The 24,460-nt window shown below is 42.2% G+C and overlaps 1 protein-coding gene across 2 annotated transcripts; it reads left to right on the forward strand.

Annotated features, from left to right (window-relative positions):
• The first annotated feature begins 1,012 nt into the window (after positions 1 to 1,012).
• On the forward strand, positions 1,013 to 23,797 carry xrn1 (5'-3' exoribonuclease 1). 2 transcript variants are annotated; one of them, XM_051426773.1, is made up of 41 exons: positions 1,013 to 1,279; positions 3,572 to 3,804; positions 4,480 to 4,577; positions 5,200 to 5,309; positions 5,432 to 5,542; positions 5,637 to 5,722; positions 5,820 to 5,907; positions 6,302 to 6,470; positions 6,644 to 6,711; positions 6,989 to 7,126; positions 7,252 to 7,412; positions 7,889 to 7,978; positions 8,208 to 8,364; positions 8,959 to 9,078; positions 9,179 to 9,348; positions 9,570 to 9,687; positions 9,924 to 10,019; positions 10,529 to 10,632; positions 11,078 to 11,212; positions 11,628 to 11,790; positions 12,281 to 12,394; positions 13,844 to 13,942; positions 14,089 to 14,204; positions 14,350 to 14,496; positions 14,582 to 14,671; positions 14,797 to 14,932; positions 15,052 to 15,108; positions 15,324 to 15,456; positions 15,559 to 15,628; positions 16,401 to 16,596; positions 16,723 to 16,785; positions 16,897 to 16,977; positions 17,197 to 17,316; positions 17,518 to 17,598; positions 17,827 to 17,964; positions 18,285 to 18,420; positions 18,547 to 18,719; positions 18,920 to 19,033; positions 19,342 to 19,447; positions 19,741 to 19,922; positions 20,047 to 23,797. In XM_051426773.1, exons 1-41 carry the CDS (start codon positions 1,205 to 1,207, stop codon positions 20,377 to 20,379), a joined length of 5,175 nt encoding a protein of 1,724 aa, XP_051282733.1. In that variant the 5' UTR covers positions 1,013 to 1,204; the 3' UTR covers positions 20,380 to 23,797. The 2 variants fall into 2 exon arrangements, with proteins under 2 accessions (XP_051282733.1, XP_051282818.1); XM_051426858.1 differs by having other exon boundaries at positions 1,014 to 1,279; positions 17,197 to 17,241.
• Positions 23,798 to 24,460: the final 663 nt, after the last annotated feature.

Below are 24,460 nucleotides of genomic sequence, written 5' to 3' on the forward strand. Positions count from 1 at the left end.
CCAGACAGCTCTGTTCCATTAAGTGTCCCAGTGACAGTGACCGTGAACCAGCCCGGCTACGTTCACACTGCAAGCCTCAGCGCTCCATTCTCATTTATTGCTCGGATGAGATTTTTTTGTTTGGCTCTTCACATTACTTTTTAATAGTGGCCTATATGAGATTCCAGTGTGAACAGGTCACGGTCATGAAGTGACCCACATGATGAATGTCGGTCTAGACTGATCTACAATCCCATTTGGACCCTATATGAAAGTAGCACGAATCAGAATTGAATACATCTGACTCCATGTGATTTGTGCTGTTCACACTATCACAAAAAAGTCAGATCTGAGTCACATGTGAGCAAAAAAATCGTATTTGGGTCAACTTGGCCTGCGGTGGGAGCGCGGCCGAAAGCAGGACCTCCCTTAAGTGGAATGCAGCAATTATTAATTCATCTGCAAGTCTCCTGCTAGGACCTGTCACAAGCCGTAAATATACCTTGGTAAGGCACTATCAGTGAAATATGACTCTTCAATAACATCTAGTGGCAGCTGTAGGAAACATATTGTTTCACTTTCATTGTTTGAGAAAGGCAAGCAGTGCTACAGTCATCACTCCTTTTGTCTTACTTATCAGACAGGTCCTTCTAGTATGGGAGCCCATTTCTGCAAATGTGACATTGGAGAAATATTCTGTATGTCATTATAATGAGAAACGCATCTGAAAATATTGACTTAGAGTCACAGTCATTATTTTGAGATGCTAAGTGAATATTTTTTACCCAGAACCTATGTCAAAAGGAGATTTTATCTCTCAATTCAATAATAATTCTGACTTTTATCAAGTGAAAATTATAATATTATCATATAAGGAAAAGCAATGTCATGATTATAACCTCTCAATGACTTTGGGCTTTTTATTATTTAATTTTTTTCCACCTTCTCCATTTATTTTCTGGCGGGAATCCGTAGAGACAACTGAGGGGAGGGGGCAGGCACACGGTCGATCGGGAACAAAACATGGAACGACTGTTTTCCCAGCAGCGGCGGAATGTTTTAGCAGACGGACCACGGACAACTAGCTAGTGAGCGGCCGTTGGAAACAAAACCAGATTCAAGTTCTTATGTTACCCGGTTCAGTCTCGACCACGTAGCTAAACATCTCCTCTCAGTGCTGACTGTGGACTGATTTCACCCAGAGGTTGAGACTTTCGTGTTGAAGATGGGAGTACCGAAGTTTTACCGATGGATCTCGGAGCGCTATCCCTGTCTCAGTGAAGTTGTGAAGGAGCACCAGGTAGGAAACCCAGGGCTGAACATCGTTAGCTTCACAACCCGCTGTCGCTGATAGCCGCGGCGTTAGCTCAGCTAGCTGCTGGCTATCAGCGAGCTAACGTTAAGTGAAGCGGGCCGTACAACTTTGATTCAGCGAGGCTTACCAAAGTTTTCCCCCGCCGACAGGACGGCTCTCTTGTTGCCAAACACTTTGGACTCCATTATTTATTATAACGTGTTAAATGTTATTCGCCAAATCCCAAGACTAACTAGCTTTCCATTTTGGGCTTCTACCTGCAAGTTACACATTTGAACGTTAAACAGGTCAAAGTGAACATAACTTAGTGAATGTGTTAGCAGCCGGTACTTTAGGTCTTTGTTAACCAATAATAACCCAACTTTACAACAGGCTGCAGCTAGCTTAAGTTGGTTCAAACGCAGCAATTGTGTCGTAAGCCTGTAGTTGATACGTTTTAGTAAACATTTTAGTTAACCTTACATTACTTATGTTAGTTATTTAGGCTACTTCGGCTCTCTGGAGTGGACTTTAGTGACCTAGTTTTCCTGTAATAAGGAAGATAGTATTTCAGTGTTTGAGCAGCAGTTTCATCAGCTGGTCGTTGCTCAGTGTCACTCTCATTGCGTAAGACTGCTCTCATATGTGCGTTAGGTTAGCACAATATAAAGGACAGTTTTATATTTGATAGAAGCTGATGTGGAAAATGTGCTGTATGACCTTCTGATACTTGGGGTCAATCCACAGTAACCTTTTCAAACAGGAAACATGTGAATGTTATGGGAGAGGATTCTAAGGTTCTTTGTATAAGGGTGGAGGGGCAGAATTCTTTTGGTCAGGGTTCCCACACGTCTTGCAAAACCTTGATGTTTACAGAGTAGTTTTCCAGTCATTGAAACACCTGCAAATGGATTAAAATGACCAAATATCTTGCAAATAGTCTATGTTGTGCTGGAAATGTTTGTATTTCAGCCCCTCACTCAGATCGCCTACGCAAACATAGGTGTAAATGTTGTTTGAAACTCAAGCCTTTGCTTGGATAAACTGTATGACAGTTCAGAGCGGGTTCACCAGATGCAATGTGGAACTCACTTGCAGTGATCTTTTCGGGAATGAGTATATATTTTTTTTCTTAAGCTGAACACAATTCTCTTATCTACATACATACAGCCTAGTAGTGATAACATTTCTGCTGCTGTGGCTGATATATATACATGCACAGTGATGTTAATTGTACACGTAATGAACAATTTAACTTTCTAGAAGATGAATTTTATGTCAAATTGTATAAACTCTACCTGATTTGAACTGTTACTTATGGGCTTACTTAATTAATGTAATCAATTTGCCTGAAAGCACAGCTTAATATGACCGTTGGTAAGAAAGCTCTGTCCTGTATTGTCATATAAAAATCTGGGAAAATGTCCTGGGAAATGATTTGTTCTAAAGAGTGGGAACCCTGTTGGTGACTGACAAAGATGAGTTGACCCTTTCACTTATGGCTCCCACAGTCTGTCATGTGATGACCCCCTCGGTATGTGCAAACAAAACAGAAACGTTTCTATTGTTGAGAGATTTATTCCAGACAGTCAAGGCATTAATAGACTTTACAAACTGGTCATTTCACAGGAGTATTGCAGAATATATTTAAAAATTATTAGGACTACACAATTCATTTAAATATTATCAGAATGACAATGTGGCCGTTTCCTTTGATAAAGGTAATATGTGTGACAAAACAGCATTATGATGAAATCCTGTACTACTGCAGAGTAGCCCTGGCCTACAGATGTTGTTTCTCCAGATGTAAAATAACATGTTCGTTTGGTACAGACCCCAACAAAAGTCGGGATGCACCATTATATGCTTTGTTGACTAACATCGGCCCATTGGCAAATAAGATTGCATTCACTGCTTACAGTGGCCGATGTTTATCTGTTGTCTCACGTCAATATTGCACTGGCTAAAGGTTGTGTTGGTTGTTCCCTACTTGGACATTGGAGAAATTATCACTTCCATTTTCCAGCACTGGCACAAATGTCCCACAAATACATGCACCAGCACAAAAGGGTGAAAAAAGAACAACAAAAAAACTGGCCACGTTGTTGTTTCGTATAGTCGTAATGATTTTAAGAGGTTTTTCAGTGAAAAGGAAAATTGTGATGCAAAAATGATCATTCCCACTAACTCGCAATCATATAATTTGTCAAAATATTGTTATTTTTACCATATCGTGCAGCTGTACAATTTATTATTATACATAGTAATTGCATTTGTTTGTATTTTTTCACCGTTCAGATTCCAGAATTTGACAATCTCTATCTGGACATGAACGGGATTATCCATCAGTGTTCCCACCCCAACGACGAAGATGTCCACTTTCGCATTTCTGAGGAAAAGATTTTTGCCGACATCTTCCATTACCTGGAGGTGCTCTTCAGGATCATCAAGCCTCGCAAGGTCTTCTTCATGGCGGTGGACGGCGTGGCACCGAGGGCAAAGATGAACCAGCAGAGAGGACGGAGATTCAGGTAGAGATGGATGAAAGGGAGCATGGAGGAATTCTTTCTTTCCTCTGTTGCTGTAAAGAGTGACACCCAGAATCCTCATCAGCTCCATGACCTTGTTCCTGACCTGAATTTAATGTTTGTGTGGCTTTGTTGTGAAAGGGTGAACACAGGTTGCTGTAACAGCCATAGCTAATACCAAAATGTATTATTATATAAAAACTTTTAGCCCTCTCACCCGCAAATGTATTTCCTCTCAATCTCAGTCACATGAATATGAATGGTTAAACTTAGCTCGTTGCAGCTTTTCTTGTTGTGACCAAATAAAGAAATGGAATTTTATGAACATGTTTGCACCATGATGTTGAAGCTCAAGAGTAAATAATACCCAATTCTCTTTTAGTTATCTGATCAAGATCAAAACTCTTTGCAAATCTATGAATCCAATGTCTGGTGTAATTGTGTGGTTAAGCAGTGATGTTTGTGGTACCGCTGTTGCAAACCCGCCTAATAAGGCAGAATGAGCCCCAAACAGACTAGAACTAAAATGCAGTGTTTGCTTTGGTAAAGACCGAAGAAACCAGACGACAGGCAGCATAACAGCCTGAGACTGTGAGTTTGACCCGCTCTCTTTCATATCTGCTTGTGTGTGTGTGTGTGTGTGTGTGTGTGTGGGTGGGTGGGTGTCTGTGTGTCTAGGTCCGCTAAAGAAGCAGAGGACAAGATAAAAAAAGCTCTGGATAAAGGAGAGGTGCTTCCCACTGAGGCTCGCTTCGACTCCAACTGTATTACTCCTGGTAGGAACGCTTTGCTCAAGATGAACATCACACATTAAAACTGATGAATAGATAACAATACCTTTTCTTTTTATATGGAAATTAGTTTTTTCTAACTTTCTATTAATAGGAAAACTGTTCCAAATTATTTTGGATGATTATATTGAATTTCTAGATATATTTGGAATCACATTTGTCATTTTTTTCACTGACACTCCAGCAAGCCATTACCAGGTTTGCCATCAATATGCTATAAAGTGGTGCCATCTGGGACAGTTTCACACATTAACAAGTGGCAGAATTCTGCTGAAGCTTTGCGTTTGCCTGTTTTGGTTCGGTTTGTTTTGTCTGGTGTGAAAATCAAATCAAACTAAGCAACCAGTCCGAGACCCACCTTTGAGGGGGTCCAGGGCCACTTTGGTGCGGAATTTGCATTATTCATGATGTGAAAGCAAAGCAGACCAACTATATATATATGTGTGTGTGTGTGTTGGTCTTTAATGCAGCTGCATTTTCTTCTTTAATGCAGCCATTATTGTCAGTAAAAGGATGTTGTTTTTTGCATGGACATATTTTATACAGTGCTAACATATCGAGTGTAAATTTGGCAGCAACTCCTTTAATCACCCATCCCTTTTTCCAGGCACTGACTTCATGGCAAGACTCCAGGAGCAGCTCAAGTATTTTGTCCACAACAAGCTCTCCACTGACAAGCTGTGGCAGAACGTCCGAGTCTACCTGTCCGGTCACGAGGTGTGTTAACAGCTGGTTTAAAGAAAGTGGACACTGCAGTTTCAGCTTGTTCAGTCAGTGTGATTCTGCTGCAGCCAAAGTCAGTGTTGCTTGTACAAAGCTTGTCTTTCTCCTCTTCACAGACTCCAGGGGAGGGAGAACATAAGATCATGGAGTTTATTCGCTCTGAGAACACCATGCCAGATCACAACCCCAACACCCGACACTGCCTGTATGGCCTGGATGCTGACCTGGTAGGGTTTGTGTGTCCTGTGGAGTTGGATGAGGATGTGCATTATCCTCAAACCCTCTTTGGGTGCTCACACTGTGTTGCTCTTTGTGTTGTAGATAATGTTGGGTTTAACCAGCCATGAGCCAAACTTCTCCCTGCTCAGAGAGGAGGTCCGCTTTGGAGGAAAGAAATCCCAGAAAAGGTTCTTTCCTTTATCAGTTTTTGAATAGTAGTTTTCTTTTCTTTTCTGCTTTTTTTTTTAGTGTTATTGTGAACCCTGCTCTTTTCTGTTCTTCCAGGATAACGGCTCCAGAGGAGACAACTTTTCACTTGCTTCACTTGTCTCTGATGAGGGAGTACATTGACTATGAGTTCTCTGAGCTCAGGGTGAGACACAAACACACAATATGGAGTGAACAGTGCAATAGACCTTTCCTAAGTCCCGCCCCTTTCCCCCCTGTTCTCCAGTAACAGTTAAACAAGCCTCGCTCAGAACCATGGCCATCTTTTGCCTTTCTTTTACTTAGATATGCTATATAATCTATGTTGAAAAGACAGTCACATTTTAAAGGTGGTTAAAGGTAAAATCGACGTAGTCAAGTTAATTTGGTTAATGTAACAAAACATAATGGTTGACGTAAATGTTATCAAAATGCTCGCTATCAATGTACACGACGGGATGTAGAATAGCTAGCTAGTTAGCCAATGTGTTGCTGACATTAGCTTTGTTTTGTATTCTTTGTTAATCTGTGTTCTGGTTATGTTTATGTGTGTTTTCCAGAATCACATCGGTTGTGATTATGACTTGGAGCGAATAATAGACGACTGGATTCTAATGGGCTTCCTAGTGGGAAACGATTTCATCCCTCACCTCCCTCATCTTCACATCAGTCATGACGCGTTGCCGTTGCTGTACAAGACCTACATCAGCGTTTTGCCCAGCCTGGGGGGTGAGACACACACCCATGTCCTTTTGTACCATATTACCAAAGTCAGTTGTTAGTATCAAGTATGGTTTGTGTTGGTCCAACTGGTTTCTACATGTCAGGCATTCTAATATAGAAATATGAGCTGCTGCTGTAAGGTATTTCATATAAAAACTGAATCCTCTTTTGTGACGCAGGTTATCTGAATGAGAACGGCCATCTAAACCTCAGAACCTTTGAGAAATATCTGGAGAAGCTTGCTGAGGTGAGACAACACGTAATATTATCAGTGATATTTTCTGTTAAATGATAACTGTTACTATTGATTTTAAGAGCCATATTAATAGGTGTTAGTGCGTGTAATAAATGTAACGAGCATGAGTAGTTCAGTCAGCAGAGAGCTGTGATAAAGTTAGTGTGAAAGTGAATGAAATTACATGGGGTTTCTAAGTGAATTATCCTATAATGGCATATATTGGACAAAACCACCATAAATAATGGTTTAAATCTGTCACACTGTTCCTTCCCTTCTCTTCCTCCAGTTTGACCGGGAACATTTTAGTGAGGTGTTTGTGGACTTGAAGTGGTTTGAGAGTAAAGTTGGTAACAAGTATCTGAACGAGGCGGCCGGATTGGCAGCGGAAAAGGAAGCTGCCAGCAAAGACGCCAACAAGAAAGAGGTCTGCTGTTATCCCAAAATATTAAATAAACCAAACAAACATTGATTCCTTGTTTTCACAGTTTTGGTCACGTATCCCTATATGTATATTAAATCCCTGTATTTAATCATTTGTTTTGTGTGTAGGACTCTGCCCTCTGTCTGGCAGCTCTGACCTCATCAGACAAAGTGACTGGAGAAGGAAAAGGAGATGATGAGGAAGAGGAGGACGATATGTTTGAGACGGAGTTCAGACAGTACAAGCGCACCTACTATATGACCAAGATTGGCGTGGATGTGGTGTCTGAGTAAGTGTATAGACACACACGCGCGCACGCGCACACACACACACACACACACACACACACACACATATAATACACACAGAGACTTACTGAAGGAGACAGGGCTAGGGCTTGCAGATTATGGACAAACATAAAAAATGCTTTTTCATCCCCACATCACAAACACCACCTTGAGGGTGAAGTAATACACACAGTGTTAAAGTTTGCATTAACTCATTGAGGGTCACCCATCACACTGGGCAGTAACTTTTTGACAGTATGGGTAGATTACAGTTATTAATGTTAATAAAATGATTCTTGACATTGAGGTACATTTTTAGTTTACACACCCTCAGCAGGTTAGAGAGAGTATGTGAGTCATGAATAGACATACGTACGGTCAAACAGAAATGTGAAAATTATTTGTAAACAGTATTCGATGCTCATACATTAATTTACAAGTGTCATAGAAAGATATGTTTTTATTCTTTTATTTGCAGTGACTTTCTAGCCCAGCAGGCCAAGTGTTATGTGGAAGGTATCCAGTGGATCCTCCACTACTATTACCACGGGGTTCAATCCTGGAGCTGGTGAGATTGTCTTTCTCATGTTACTCACTGTCTACTCTTTGTTTCTTCTCATTCCAGTGACCTGGGGAAGTCATATAATTTATTCAGTCGGTAGCTTTGCAGGGAAATGTCTTTCAGTCCTCCAGTGGGAAAGCATATAGAATAGAATGTACAAATCACTGACTGAGGACAATAATGAGACCACTGTTTGTTCTAGTTATAAATCTGTCTTTAAATAATCTCTCTCTAGGTACTACCCCTACCACTACGCTCCCTTCCTGTCTGACATCAGGAATATATCGGGGTTAAAGCTGACCTTTGACCTCGGGAAACCTTTCATGCCCTTCCAGCAGCTGTTGGCAGTCCTGCCTGCTGCCAGCAAGGAGCTTCTCCCTGAGGCTTACAGGGTAACACACTCCTGTCCAAACACACACTCATGCACATATAATTTGTATGTACAGTATATGTACACACTTAAAGGGAAAATGTGGTATTTTTCAACCTGGATTGCTAGTGTCTGACAACATTATGGAAAAGATCCCTACAGAGACAGACATTTTTCTTAGAGTACAATCCTTTTTGTTTTAACAGAATCTTTTGATAGCCACCAGACTCCACTGACAAAAACAGTAGTTTTACCTCGCAGGACACAGCAGTTTCTGATGTGCTGCCTCGATCGACTTATCACAACAATCTGAGTCTGTCAGTGGCAAAAAACAGGCAGCCCGCAAGGATTACTTTGGAGCCTGTTTCTCGGCTGCTGGCTTCAGTGTTCTCACTCAGTACTGGCCCAACTTCAAAAACTGTTGTCCATTAGTCACTTAGACACAAAAACATGGGAAAATGGGCTCCAGGTTGAAAAATACCAAAGTATCTCTTTAATCTCTGGATTTGACTTGGTACACGTGCAACAATATTGTGCAAATAGCCAATATGCGAGTTTATGCAAGATCCAAACGTGAAAGAATAATGCTGACAATATACTGTTTTTGTTGTTTCAGCACCTGATGACCAGTGAAAATTCACCCATTATTGAGTACTACCCTCAGGACTTTAAAACTGACCTTAATGGCAAGCAGCAGGAATGGGAAGCAGTGGTTCTCATTCCCTTCATAGATGAGGTACACACACACGCACACACACACTCTTAGACTGGGGGAGATAATCAGACGTCATACTCATTAACAGTATAACTATATGTGTTGTATATTTATTGAACAGAGGTGCTTACTAGCAGCTATGGAGCCCTGCAATCACAAGCTGACTAAAGAAGAGAAGGCCAGGAATCGTCACACAGAGTGTGCAGTCTACTCATATGACCATGAAACAGACTACGCATACGCCTCCCAGCTGCCTCAGCTGTTCCCTGACATCGTCCACTGCCATAGCAGGTAGGTACACACATATACTCCCCCACAGCCTGGATACAAGCCGTAAAACAAGTGTACAACAACTGTAATTAGTCATGGTTTTACTGTCAAATTACAGTAGCTTTATTTGTCCATGCTATCACACACAAGCCACAGAAACCAGATCAGCCATTATACCCACTTAGTTCACATGCAGCCTGATGTTCACTGCAGGTCGATTGTATTGTGTCTGTTGGTTACAGGACAGAACACATCCCTATGGATGCCTGGCACGTACCGTTGGACTATGTCCGAAGACCCGTCGACCGCTCGGCTCTGTACTTCTGTGGCTTTCCCACACTGCAACACATTAAGCACAAGGTAAGTGTGTGTGCAAACATGTACAATGTACTGGTGTTGAATGATGCTTTTACCCTAATTATAGACTTACTTTCCAAATCAGCTGAACTTCCTCAGTAATAACTTGTTGTTTGTATAACGTGTTTGGTTCTTCTAAACTACTTGGAAGAAATTTAGTGTAGAAACGTCGGCTGCAGTTTTTCACGGTCTCTCTCTTTGTCTGCGTCCTGCTTGTCTGTGGGCTCTCTCACTTTTAGTTTTATAAGAAGAAGATTGGGGTGGTCGTGTTCCAGCAGAGCAGCAGAGGGGAGAACACCATACTGGAAATCCTCCGCAGCAAGGAAGGAGACGCGGTGAGATTTTGTTTGTTTTTTTTAACTGATCTCGCTGCTAAAATAATTATTGCAGACTTAATTAACTAATTAGCTCAACATACATGTTTTAATGATTGATAATATTATCATCAATAATATTGTCACTGGCAAAGGCACTATACTAATTCTTACTTGGTGTCTCTTTCTGCAATGATGTGAGCGTCCTCTAGATGGGGCTCTAGAAAAGTCACAGGATCTTTGTTTTTCGAGTTGTTTAATCTCAGGTTGTGGGCAGAATAAAATGGATTAAAACACCTAAACAATGTGTTATACTTTGACGATTTATTGAGTTTAGACTGTCTGGAAACCACTGCATCAATAGCACAGAATTTTACATCTGCATGACCATCATTTAAAAGATGAGAGTAAGCTGTAGTTTGTTGTCTACTCACTGTTGCATGCCTTCTATATCAAATGTCCTATAAAATGTACTGCCCCCCTAATTATTGTGTTGCCCTTTTCCCCCCTCTCTGCTCCTATGCTCTTAGGTGTGTGATGATGTTGCTGCACAAGTGCTGGGGAAGACTGTGTTTGTCAACTGGCCACATCTAGAGGAAGCTCGCATCGTTGCAGTGTCAGACGGAGACGTCAAGTAAGAATAAGCGCTGGGCATTTTGTCAATAATGATTTACTGAATGTGTGTTTGTTTGTTTTCTGATTTACACATGAGACAAAAAGTTGTTGTAATGGATAGATTCTACTTATTCTACTAAGTTATTGTCATTGTATATCCCTGGGATTTTATGGAAAGCATTTTATCGGCCAGTAAGAACTAAAATGAAAATATTATGTTGATGGAAAAAAAATACGCACCCCATGCTGCAAAGGATCCTTGTAGACACTACCACCAGGGGGCGCCAGATTCTACACAATGTGTCCTAAAAATATTAGATGGTGAAGACCACACATGGCCCAGAATCTGCAAACTTTCTTTTGTCTTTGGCTAGCACACAATTTGTCTTGGTATTGTATTGCACTGTATTGGTGCAAAGCATGAGGCAGCTAATCCAACTGAAACCTTTCACCCTGTTTTGCAGGTTTTGTTTAGAAGAACCACCTGGTGTCCAAAGCGTGTACGACAGGCCCTCCACTCCTCCTCCCACCAAAATCACCTGCCTGTCTGACAGGGAGCAGAAGGACTGGGTGAAGGATGTACAGGGATTAACTGAACAGTAAGGCACAAACAACAACCAAACAAGAGACTTTGTTACAGGAACTTGTAGAGAAAATACAGCTGTTTTAAAATGTTTAGAAAACATATTGGCGCCTTTCTCCTACCTTGGTGGCTAAGGGACCTTTGTAACATTGCCGTTTCTTGGTATTAAACCCAACAAGAACATAATGTGCGTGTTGCGTTCAAATCATAAGACCTTTTGATATTTTTGAATTGCCATAAAGTGTGACCTCTCCTGTCTTATTGCTTGTGTTAATGATCAATGGATTTATTTTAAATGCTGTTCTATGTATTTAATTATAGTTTTCTATGTGTGTAGCATGAAGGACGGCAAACTTTCATTTAGTTAAACCACCTTGTGTTTTATAATGATAAATACACTTCCTTTATTCCTTGATTTTTCTTTCTTGCAGTTTCTTAAAGAGGAAAGGCATCGTGGTGAACGAGACTGCGGTAGTTTTGTACGGCCAGCTGCTGACGGGAAGGAAGTACGTCCCCAAAGCCAACGGGGTGGTGGAACTGGAGAAGCAGTGGTCCAAGCAGGTCCTCCCCTTCGCCTACCAGACCGTGGTTAAGGTACTGGCATACTCATACAAGAAAGAAATACACAGATAAAAGTCATGGAAACCCGTGACCAGTTAAGCTCCACGAATGCAGTGTTTACAACTACAAACCCTTTGCTTACAGTTAGGGAAAGATTGTTACAGTCCTGTGGTTCCATGAGGTTTATTGACTACATACTTCATCTGATACACGCCTAGTTGCAGAACAACGAGATTTTGTGCTAAGCTATGTTGTTTTCCAGCAGGGCCATGAGGCTGCAGAAACAACTACATGAGCTGAGGAGTAAAGACAAGCTAAACTCTGAAATAAACCTTGCAATTGTCAACAACATGTGTCTGTTAATAAGCAGTCTTCTGTAAAATGTTAGCGCACACACTCCAGGACTAATGACATGATATGTTTTGTTTATTATACAGACTTAGTTGAATTATGGAATTTATTGGAAACTTAATATTTGTTAAAACAATAACTCGCTCACCCGCATTTCCCTTCATCTTCTCAGGACATCAAGGCCTTCTACTCGTCTATGACCTGCTTCAAGAGCTTAGATGAGCTCTTTCCTCCAACAACCACCGTCTTCATGGTGGGGAACCCTTACTACGGCGCCATGGGCGAGGTATGTGATCAGTCGTCTGCTTCAGCGGTTCCCGTCATTGTAGATATAATGGCAGTGCTGTAGTCAAAACCACCAAATCGAGGTTTGGTTCCAAGTCAAGACAGAGTCCAAATCATAGAGACAGAGTCGGGACAGAAAACAGAATGCTTTTGCCATTGCCAATGAGATGAGTTTTGGCTGCCAGGCATACGATTTGTAGTGACATTGATTGGAAAAAATAGCTGTAGCTTGTAGCTAACTGTAGCAACATGAGAAAAGGTTTGTACAGTATTTCTTTTTTATATTTAATCAAAGAAAACATCTGCTAAGCCTACAGGTTTCCAGTAGGGTAGATGCATAAATTTGATGTTGGTGTTTTGCAACACGCTAGTGTCAGAAAAACATATAATCTCCATATTTAAGAGGCTGAAAACAGCATTTCCTTCCATTTTTAAGTAATTAAAGTAATTAAAATTGTAATTATTTTTTCTTTCTTTCGATCGACTAATCAGTTATCCGACTAATCGTTGCAGCTCTACTCAGAGGTCAAGTTAAGCGGGACTTAAATATGAAATAGTCGTTTGTTATTAGTAGAGGTGGGCGATATAGATCGTTTGCGATAATATCGTCATTGTTGTTTTGACGATGTGCAAATTTCCATTATCGAGTATTTAAATTACTTCGCCAAAAATATTGAAACGCACGCAGAAACTCCTCACATTCACTGAATACGCGGTGCAGAAATGCTGCACTCGCTAGCATCCTCCTTGCAACAGTTTAGCAGCGCGTTGTGATGGTAGAGAGAAAATGCAAGCACCTCCAGTCCCTGAAGCTACCGGTACTTCAGATGATTTAGTGCTGAGACGCGGGTCTACCTCTCTGGCATGGAAATGGTTTAGTTTCAAAAAGACTTTTTTAGCGCTGCGCTCAGAGCGCTTCAAGTTGAAAACGCGTTTGGTGGACACAAGCCCTAACTCAGACAATTCCAATCACATTTTATAGGATATCGACTGATTATCGTTATCGCCAAAATCCCAAAAAATAACGAGATAGTATTTTTTGCACATATCGCCCACCCCTAGTTATTAGTTTGTAATTGACTCCTGCATTGGGCTGTTTTATGCATCTGTAAATATTTTGATGACAATCAGTTTAATTTTGGTTTGTCCTCTCACCACTTATAAACTATTTTATTCTGACCCTGACTCGTCATGGTGAAGTGAACGTCAATAAATAGTATTCAATAACTGATGGCTATGATTTTGAACATTCTGTATTGCTTAACGTCCAAAATAAATGTCATCTATAAACAAGGAACTTGGAAGTAGTCTCTCTCCTATGATGACATGATTGCAACGTGACATTGTAAAAGCATCCCCCATCACAGTGCTTTCTGTCTAGCAAGTCTTCTCTGATTGTGTCTCATTTGGCTAATTGAATCGCCATCTCTTCTATTTCTTGTTTTAAAAGGTGCAAGATTCTAGTGATGTCATCAAAGACGGCCGGGTACGAGTGGTCTTCAACGTGCCGCACGAACCACAGCTGGATACCTTGATTCAAAATCAGCATGTAAGACACACACACACTTAAACACACACCACGTTTGAAGGAGTTCAGTTCAGAGTTATTGTGTTTATTCTGAGGGTACTTTCCATGTTTACACCATCTGTGGCTCAGGTATGTAATGTCTGCCCAAATGTGTTTGTTTTTTGTAGAAGTACTGTGTGAAGTACAATCCTGGATATGTTCTGGCATCTCGTCTCGGCATCACCAGCTACCTCGTGTCCCGCTTCTCAGGAAGCATCTTCATTGGCAGAGGCTCTAAGAAGAAGTGAGTGTTCTGTCACTGTTTCCACGTTTGCATGCTCTTTTTTTCAAGTGTGTAAGACGTTAAGAATTTGCACTCCAGTGGCCTTTGTTTGGCATGGCTCTTTTACATTTTGCACCAATGTTTTCTTTGCATACATTGTTTGCAGTCCCTGTGGTGAGCAGAGAGCTAACGTGGGCCTGAACCTGAAGTTCAACAAGAAGAATGAAGAGGTTCCTGGATACACCAAGAGAACTGAAAAGGAGTGGGTCTACTCTGCTGCTGTGGAGGAGCTACTAGCTGAATACCTGGACAGGTATAAACTGAGAACATTAGAACTGTCCCCTCTGTATTCATACCAACAGGCTTTTCATTTAAAATGATGTTTTATGCTTTTATAGATTTTCTGAAGTATTCAACACAGTGTCCAGGAACAGTCATGATGATGTTTTCTATGAAGATGACATCTGGCCTGGATTGGACCAGAATGGGTAAAAGAACACATACAGATCTATATTAAGAATAATCTCATGTGATAATGCCACTCAATTTTCTGAATTAATTGAATCGGTGGTGTATTTATTGATGATGCCTGATATTGATGGACGCCCCACAGAGCGGAGAGGGTTGCTGAAATCACCTCGTGGTTAAAAAGTCACCCCGTGAGCTCCGTCAGCAGGGCGTCGTGTGACCTTCAGGTGCTGGACACCGCCATCGTGGAGAGGATTGAGGAGGCAGTGGAGAAAACCAAGGTGACCCTGACGCACACAGCCTCAAACTACAGCGTACTTCCCCCTTTGTGTCTACTCTCTGTCCCCCATTTGACACATCTCTCACTTTATCCTCTATTTCTGTCTCTTCCATCTCTTAGGTGAAGAAGAGCACCAAGAAAGTCCGTGTGACTGTCAAGCCTCATCTCCTCTTCAGGGTGAGTACTTTTTTGCCTGTGTGTGCCATTACTTTATGTTTAGGCAGTACTTTGTTTACTGGACTATTTTCTACTTCTTAGGCTGATTTCTTGCACACTTCACGACAAGTAAATCTGATTGTTTCACACTCCTTTTTAGATCTTTTAAACCAGGCCTCATACAATCAATTAATTGAGAAGATAATGTATGCATGCATGCCCGTGTTTGCCTTTAGCCCTTGGAGCAGCAACAGGGTGTGGTTCCAGACCCGGATGCAGAGTATCGCCTGTTTGACAGAGTCGTCAACACAAGGGAGAGCTTCACTGTGCCACTGGGACTCAGAGGAACAATCATCGGCATTAAAGGAGGTGAGGAGGATACACAGTTTCCTTTCTTTCATCCTGATTCCTTTATAACTTCATAAGGGTAATGTGCAGGTTCTCACAGTTTATATTGTGTCTGTCCCTCAGCGGAGCGTGAGGCAGAGGTTCTCTATGAAGTGCTTTTTGATGAAGAATTTGCTGGAGGTCTCAACATCAGGTAATCATGACCAAGTGTAAATGATAAACAACTGCTCAGAATTGATCGTTCCTAAGTTCTTTTGGCTCTGTGCTCTAGTAACAGTTGAGCACCACTCAGTCAGAACCTCGATCAACTTTCTGTACTTAGATCATAGACAGTTTAATTCAAAATTTGATGCATTCTCCGTGGTGTCAGCCATAGGTTTCCGAGCGTAGTTGACGCTGGCCATTGCCATCTTGGCAGTCCTGACTCCGCCGGCTCCCGGCTAATCCAGAAATGGGCAAATATCTAGAGCGTGGGTGGAGCTGAGGCCAGCCAAATGAAGCCTGGTTACTGAAAACAGCCACCTGTGACAAAAAGCCGCCAATTTCCCAATTCATCAACTGTCATGACATGATATGGGGGAAATCAGCTATAGAGACCAAAACTGTTTTTGTAGTGGGCTGCACATGTTTATTTTGGGCATTTTAATACAGGTGCTTATGGAGATTGACTCACTTCAGTAGCCGGCCTCTAGTTTTTGTTTCTTCCGCGGTGGCTATATACGTGTCACTTTTATTTTTTAACCGTCTTCAAAATGGGCTTGTATTTTCAACATAGATTAGCCTAGCACATAGCATATCTAAGTACAGGAAAGGAGAAAGTTGACTGAGGCTTGCTCAGCTGTTATTGGTGCACAAAGCAAAAAGGGGCGGGCCTTAGGAAGGGTTAATTCCACACATTTCACACAACACCAGAATGATTTCTGAGCAAACATGTGACCGCTGTATCATTGGCCCCGTGTCCTCAGGTGTACGTCACCTCGCGGTTACCGCCTCCCTCCCTGTGCTCTCATCAACCTTTCCCATGGAGCCCGAGTGGATCACACCTCCCACAAGCTCACCGCCATCGTCAAACCTCAGCCCGCCGCAGCCACAAACTTCAACTCACAGCGCCAGCTCGGCGGCCTGAACCACTCTCCACGTTCACCCTTTATACCCACACAGGTAAGAGGGCAGCCACACAGTTTTTCTGTTTAAAATTTAAAAACATTGGAAATGTCTCTCAGATGGATCTCCATGCCACTGTCTTATGCCCTTTCACACAAACCTCTTTCTCCATTCCCTCTATAGCATAACAGCAAGGGCAACAGGAACTCTCCCTCTAAGGGTCTCATCCAGAAACAACAGGGGAAGGTAAGTGCAGGATTACCTGCGTTTAGACCCTCCTCACTTGTTTATGCCCTTTTAAGCTTGTAAACATACAAATATACATTTTTAATGTTCTGTCTCTGCTGCTTCATCCAGAATAAAGAGGAGTACAGTAATGTGTGGCAGACTCTGCAGAGCTCTGGCCCTCCTCACAAACCTCCTGCGCACTGGCACAATGTAAGTCTGTATCAGTGTATGTGTTTGGTAAGCAACATCTTCTGTAGTGCTGCTACCATTTTTGGTAGAATGTTTTTGAGGGATTTTAAATGTGTGGAACTTCCCACCCACCCTCCTTGTCCTCGTGGCAGCCCTTCTTTGTGTCCACTCTTCCACTTCTAAAGATGTTACTGTGTTAAAGCAAAAATGAATTATTAAAACAACTGTTTCCAACTGTAGGAAGGGCATTCCCAGCAGGGTGGGAGCCAGCACGCTAACAAAGCTGTGAGTACACAAATGCACGGACCACACCTGCATGCTCCCCCATCACCCAGACTGCATGAAACTGCCGCATGTCAGGTCAAATTAAAAGCAGATGATATATTAAGATACATGTGTCGGTTGTGCTGCAAATAAGAAATAAAGGAATGCTTGATGCATTGAAGCTAGATGAAGCTCACACTGAGGCAGCCTGACATAATTAGTGTCATTTTGGATGCAGACTGTTGCTTTTTGTTAAATGTGGCTAGAATCATGTTGGTTTGTGTATGTTCCTTGCAGACCCCAGTTGGCGGCATCAGACTTTTGAAGAAAAATGAAGACGCCAACTCCCTTTTTCCTGCACAGAACACAGCCAACAAGGTACACACACCAACATAAACACTTCTATTCTTCTTTTCTCTTTATTCTCCATAGCCTGTTTTCTTCTGTTCAACCACTGTATGTGCATGTTTGAGCTGTAAGGGTATAAGGTTTGCAGCCAATCACTTGTTTTAAACTACAATGGTCAAAATCTTGTTTTTAAATTTGTGTAAACTCACGTCTCCTCACTTCCGCTCTCCTGTCTCTTCACATATTTCTTTCATTTAGGCTACGACTGAGTTTGAGGACCTGATAGCCAGTCTGAAGATCTCCAAGGGTAGCCAGCAGACCCCACCCCCTCCCATTCCTCCACAAGCACCTGCAAGCCAGTCAGATGGCCCGTTGTCTCCACAGTCTTTCGCCATGGTGAGTCATCAGAGGCAAAGACAGTCTTCTTGTAATGCACATTCTAATTGTGATTTTGCTGACTCATAGTGCTATTTACTAACTGTTCTCAATATGTTAAACAAGACTGTACCAAACGTTATTTTATAATCAGAAATGACCTCTTTGCATACATATGATGAAGTATTTGTCTACAAAAACTGAACTCGACTCATTTTCTTTGCTTGAAATCCTCGAGAAATTCATGCGTAATATCATTTTATTTCAATCCATTTATTCTGTCTCTGGTCAGTAGATCAACTCTGACACAAATTATACTGTGTGTGTGCTGTCTGTTGCAGAAGGGAACCATGGTGCTGAAGGAGATGCTAAAGATTGATGGTGCTGGAACAGGAAGTCCCTCTCCCCAGGAGACGGCTAACAGTGCTGCCTCTGGTGGTCAACAGCAGAACAGAAGACGTTCGTCCAAGAAACTAGGTAACTGATTACTGCACCGCAGGCAAGCATACTGCGACCAGATTTACAAACCAAAGAACATGCTTGTTTGTATAGAACTTCAGCCATATTTTTTCTCCCCTTTTCATCCCATTCCCCCCCCTTCAGCAGCAAATATGAACGCCCCACACGGTGACGCAGCTGTATTAGGATCTCCCGCGCCGGCTGCCTCTGCCAACCTCTCCAACGCCATGCTGACCAGTAAGGTGTCGGAGCTGGCGTGTGTCTGCGTGGGGTTAGGGATGGCACCACCTGAGTTTAGCTTCATAGGCAACAGACAGGTAACACCACACAGTCCATGATTGTCTTGTGCAACACACATCGAAAATGTATTCTTATATTATTTTGGTCTCATGTTCTTCTGCATGTTACACAAATACCTCTGAATAACTTTACTATGTGTGTGTCTGTGTGTCTGTGTGTCTGTGTGTCTGTGTCTGTGTCTGTGTGGTTGCACTAACGTTGTCCCCCATCTCCACAGGGTGTAGTAGTGTGTCAGGTGAAGCTGTCCAATGGGCTGATGGTTCATGGCCCACAGTGCCAATCAGAAAATGATGCCAAGGAGAAAGCTGCCTTCTTTGCCCTCCAGAGACTGGTACAACACACACACACACACACACACACACACGCACACACACACACACTTAATCTAAATGAACATGTTTTTAGAAGATAGGCAGAGCATTTTAAAGTTCAGGAAGTCTATTCTGAGTAACAGATCTATGAGTTTGAAGGTTATCAGATGCCAAAAATCCTGTACAGTGTTCTACAATACTCACAGGAATTTAAAACTGGTAAAAACATGTCTGTTCCAGAGGGCATGAAGGGACTATAAATATGCACAGATCACAGTCTGTCATTATTCCGATGTACAACTAAAGCTTCTGTCTATGCTGCCTGTAGAACTCCGTGGGATCAGGCTTCCCCCTCCCACCTGCTCTGTACCCAGGAGTGGGTCAGATACGGCCCCCACCCATAGGAGCCATGGCCTCCGTTTTCAACCAACAAGGTCAGTCCTCCCTCCTTACAGTTTAGTGTCACGGTCTGTTGCTGAGGTTGTGAGCAGATGGTGGGGTACACCCTCTCTGTGGCCGTACCTGCAAGACTACAGCCAACATGCTTTCTCATATCTACACTCCCATGCTCATTGTTTTTGGCATTCCCCAACAACTATTGATCACATTTTTGCAGGATTTACATCTGATAATGATACTGATAGCAAAATCTTTAGAAAATCTTTATTTTCTTTATTTATCTTTATTTTATGAGCTGGTGTCTCAAGAGAACGCTCTGTCCCTCCAGGGGGTTTGCTGTTGCCTCCCCAGGGTTATGCCCCTGGCCCTCTTTGGGGAATGGCGCTGCCTCCTCACCACCACCAAAACCAACCGTTCTACGGAGCAGCAGGAACCTTCCCTGGTGCCGCCCGCCACCAGCCTGCAGCGGCGCCGCCCATCGGCTCACACAACCAGTTTATTCCCTTACAGGTAAACGTAGACGTATGAACAGAGGCAGTTGGAACATTTTGCTGTACTTTTCCTTCCTTCTGTTGTTCTTTTATGCTAATAAAGTAATGCTGCGCTCATGGTAACCCAACCTTCCACTTGTCAGGTGACTAAGAAGCGAGTATCCGCCAACAAGAAGAACCAGGAAACTCGAGAGTTCTACAGCGCCGCCCATAGACACCAATCACAGAGAGCCCAGAACCAGCCCTCCGGCCAATCACAGGGCGGTAAAGCCGACCAGCCACACCAACACGCTGCCAACAGCGACCTCTCCTCGTCCAGTCCTGGCCTGACAGACACCGTTTCCACGACAACAGCAGCCCCACACACACCCCCTCGGCAAATCCCTCCAGCAACAGGCCACACCCCTGGCTCCGCCTCCAAAAGGAAGCACAGAAAACTGGCCGTCAACTTCGAGGCGGCTAAAGTCTCCGAGTGATGGGCGTGTGTGTGTGTGTGTGTGTGTGTGTGTGTGTGTGTGTGTGTGTGTGTGTGTGTGTGTGTGTGTGTGTGTGTGTGTGTGTGTGTGTGTGTGTGTGTGTGTGTGTGTGTGTGTGTGTGTGTGTGTGTGTGTGTGTGTGTGTGTGTGTGTGTGTGTGTGTGAGGAGCGAGAGAGGGGGGAGAGAGAGAGAGAGAAGTGTGTTTGGTGTTTTTAAGCTGCAGTTTTAAGCCTGACTCAGCATCTTTGATCAAAACCTCGTCAATGTGAACATTTGTTTTCACTCAACGTTTCAGCGTAGACAGCAGCGGCGGTTGGGACGAGGGCACAGAGCAGACTTCAGATTTTTTTTCTCTTCTGTCGGGCTCTTGAGGAAACTAAATTATTTCCACTTTCACGGTCTGTCTGCCTCAGAACACAACTCAAAGATATCAAACGTGACTGAATTCCTCTGTCCCTACACTTCCTCATTTCAGATCTACCAAACATGGCTATTGTGGTTCTACATTTCCCAGTGTGGAATGTGTTACTGGTGTGGAAAGGAATCCAACGTACTGGCTGGAAGAGTAGGGTGCATTCTGGGATGCATTGCTCTCTCTCTCTCTTTTTTCTTTTTTTCTTTTCTAAAAGAGGTCGATTTTATGGACTGATTCCGCTCCTGAGCAGAAGCGGTTAAAGTCTTTTTCCGTGTGTATCAGCACACTTAAAGGAAAACTATTGTTTATTACAGCTCACGTTTTACTTTCCTAGCCCTGGCCATTCTTTCTATCAGCTATGCTAACGCTGCGGAGATGACTGAATGGGGCAATGTTGCTGACCAGAGCTTCAAAAGTCAAACCCAAGTTGTAATAAACTCTAGATTTCCTTTAACTGCGCTCATTAGGTTCCCCAGGGAACAAGCTTCTTTTTCCCTCCAAAAACACATTGATTTGCTCGTTCATTGAGCCTGGTCTGGTTAATTCTGCAGAGTAATGACGGAGATCTTGTGAAGTCAAACACTGCCTTAAAAGTGAATCGTCTTCATTAAATGTACATTTGAATCCAGGTGGGAAAGAAATAAAGACTGTAATTATGTACTAGTGCCAGCACATTCAAACCAAACGGCTCAGAGCAAAACTAAAATAATGGATTTTTGTTTTTGGAAGTTTGGTTATTTACGCAGCCGATAAAATTAGAAGTCAGCGTGGTCAGTGTTATTATTAATGTTATTTCTCACGGCCCCTCGTGTCAGTCTTAACACCGTCCATCTGCGCCTCTTTCAAACGTTGCTTTGTGTATTTCCCGCGGCGAGGCGAGGCGAGGCGAGGCGAGGCGGGAGGGTTTTCACTGACTTGCGGTTGCTGCTGTTGCTAGGCGACTGCGCGGGAGGCTCCGTGGCAGCGTAGACTGAGAACACGCACTGGAGGGCGGCCGGTTGGGATTTGTCTGGCTCCTGGTGCAGATAGTCCTCGACGTTTTGCAAAACCTCTTCAATCACATTTGGATCTCGGTTCTCAGGGACATGCAGCCATGGTAGACGCTTCAGATCTGCACTGCAGTGGCAGCTACTTCCTGCTCTCCCAGTAAACCTATTTACCTGTACATCTTTAGAAAGCTAGCTTGAATGCATATGCTGCTGTGTCGGCCCTGTCTGGTTTTTAAGGGGGGTTGTTAGTGTGTTAATTGTGAATAAAAGCCGGCCTCCTATTATGGCTATTTGTATCAGAATACTTCAGCGTTGTCAGGTTTGGATCAGCGGTGTTCATCAGGCCGACATTGATTATCTGTTTTAATGTTTCCCTCTGTGTTGTGATCCTTATTTCCCATCAGCCTTCTATTTCCTTCAGACTTTTGACGCCTTGCTGCAATTTTCTACTTTTTTTTTTTTAATGCTTTAACAACGCCAAAGTAAAAAGTTGACTGCACACTGCCTGCACACACAGCAGAGTTATGACATGAGATAATTGGACTAATGCCCCCCCCACACACACACACATACACACATACACAATGATATTCCCACTCCAGAGCTGCTTTACACCAGCATATAACCCAGAGTCAGATAGTGTTAAAATTGCCAGATTTCTCTGATGTTCTTTTTCTAACTGATGTACTAACAGTTAACAGTTTACAGATGAATGGAACAGATTTTGGACCTACAGGAACATTTACACTGCCAGATTTCAAAAGCAACTTCATATAAAGTCAATCTCTCCTTTTTTTTTTTTTTTTTTTATTGAATAGCGCCAGAAGATTGTGGCTGATTTTTACACAGGTGCAAAAAAAATTGCCATTTTTTTATTTCTATCTTCCTGCTTCCACTAATGTATTTTTTAAAAGCTGGGACCGGAGGTTTTTTTTCTCTTGTGACTATGGGAGCTCACACAGTTTATAACAGTATGTACTTTTGGCGTCTTAAATTGAAACCAACAATTAGGATTTTATTAATTGTGTGAAGATTTCTGACATGTGACTGATGTTGTATTGGTCCAAAGTTTTCAGTTCAGTGTGTATTTCCACTTGTATAATATCATATTAAAGTACTCTTCAGCGACCCCTCAGTGGCGTGCGGCGTAGGACCCCAGAACCGCATGCAGCTGATAATTGATGAGCTTCCTTTACAACTTAATCAATCATTGTGATCAATTATCTTGCTTGAGTGCAAAGAAAAAAAAGTAAGCCTCGATGTACGGCGTTGACCTGCAGTACTATAAAGAACAGGTGGTTGTTGTATGTGTGTAAAGGCAGCCCAGCAGCATTGTAACAGTGTCGTATGAGGAGTTCCGATCTATTTAAAACATTTGTATTTCCATTATGTGCAAACTAAACGTTCTTCCATCTCTTGGTTGGTTGTTTTCTGAAGCTGTTTGGCTATTTTTAAATTCTTGGCTTTATTGTGCACTTCTGTACACATCTGGACTTATTGACACAAACACACAGACGTATAAAATCTCTCAGTTTTTAAGATTTATTTGTTTCTTTACCAAGCTATGGATTTTATGGATACCCTTTTTATAGACAGTCTTGGGGTCTTTTCTAAGCAATCTGAATAATTATTGTTTCAATAATGTGTGTGGCGGAGTTACGACGTGGAAGCTGCTGTAGCGACCGGTAAAGCGTCTTTACTTTGTCCTCGTTTTGTGGGACACATGCATACAGTATGATTTTGGCGTGTGTGTTGTTTTAAGGCTGACGTCCTTACGCTGACCCTGTGACTCAAGTCTGTATGACTCTGGTGCAATAAGGGGAGGTTTTAAAACATTTTTGAAACTGAAGCACATCTGTTGTGTATCTGTTGTTGTTGTTTTTTTTTTTCGGGGTGGGGGGGTGGGGGTGAAACTAAGTAAAGAATTCTCAATATGAAGACATACTGACCTGCTGTTTTGATTCAGGAATGTGCTGTACATATCCATTTAATTAAAGTCAATCTTTTGTTAAAGCGTGGATGCTTCTTATCGCTTCCAGAAACTGTACTCGATCCCCAAGTTGTTGTTGTTGTTGTTGTTGGTGGGTTATTTTGTGACATGATGAATCCTAAATCCTACATCCAACAGGACATCTCAGTTCATTTTTAACTGACATTTACAGCCAGACCGTGTACCTGTAGGATGAAGGAACAACCAAATCTGCTTCCTAAAAATTTAAAGTTGAATTCAAAAGTAACAAATCACACCTTTTCTCAGTTCATCACACTCACACACAGCTTATGGTGGCTAATGTTAGCTTTAGATAAAGATCGCTGTGTATATTACTGAGTTAGCTCATGACTCTACTTCTGTTACAGTTACACTGCCTGTTAGTATTCAGCAGAAGTTACAAAGGCTCACTTTAAAAAGAATAAAATGGAGAGAGGGTTGCAAATGTATTAATCATATCAAACAAAGCTAAAGTAAAAAGAGAACACCCCACACTCCATCTTATTTTTTACTATTTTAATGTGATTAAAGGTCCAGTGGAATATAATATAATAAAATGACTCATTCTCAGGTAACAAAAACACAACAATTGCTATATTCTGTTGATTCTACACTAATGAAAACATACCTATGAATATCATATTCCTTCTAAATGTTACACACTGGACCTTTTAAACATTGTCTCT

The sequence above is a fragment of the Dicentrarchus labrax genome, unplaced genomic scaffold (assembly GCF_905237075.1).
Source record: "Dicentrarchus labrax unplaced genomic scaffold, dlabrax2021, whole genome shotgun sequence".
Lineage (NCBI taxonomy): Eukaryota > Metazoa > Chordata > Actinopteri > Moronidae > Dicentrarchus > Dicentrarchus labrax.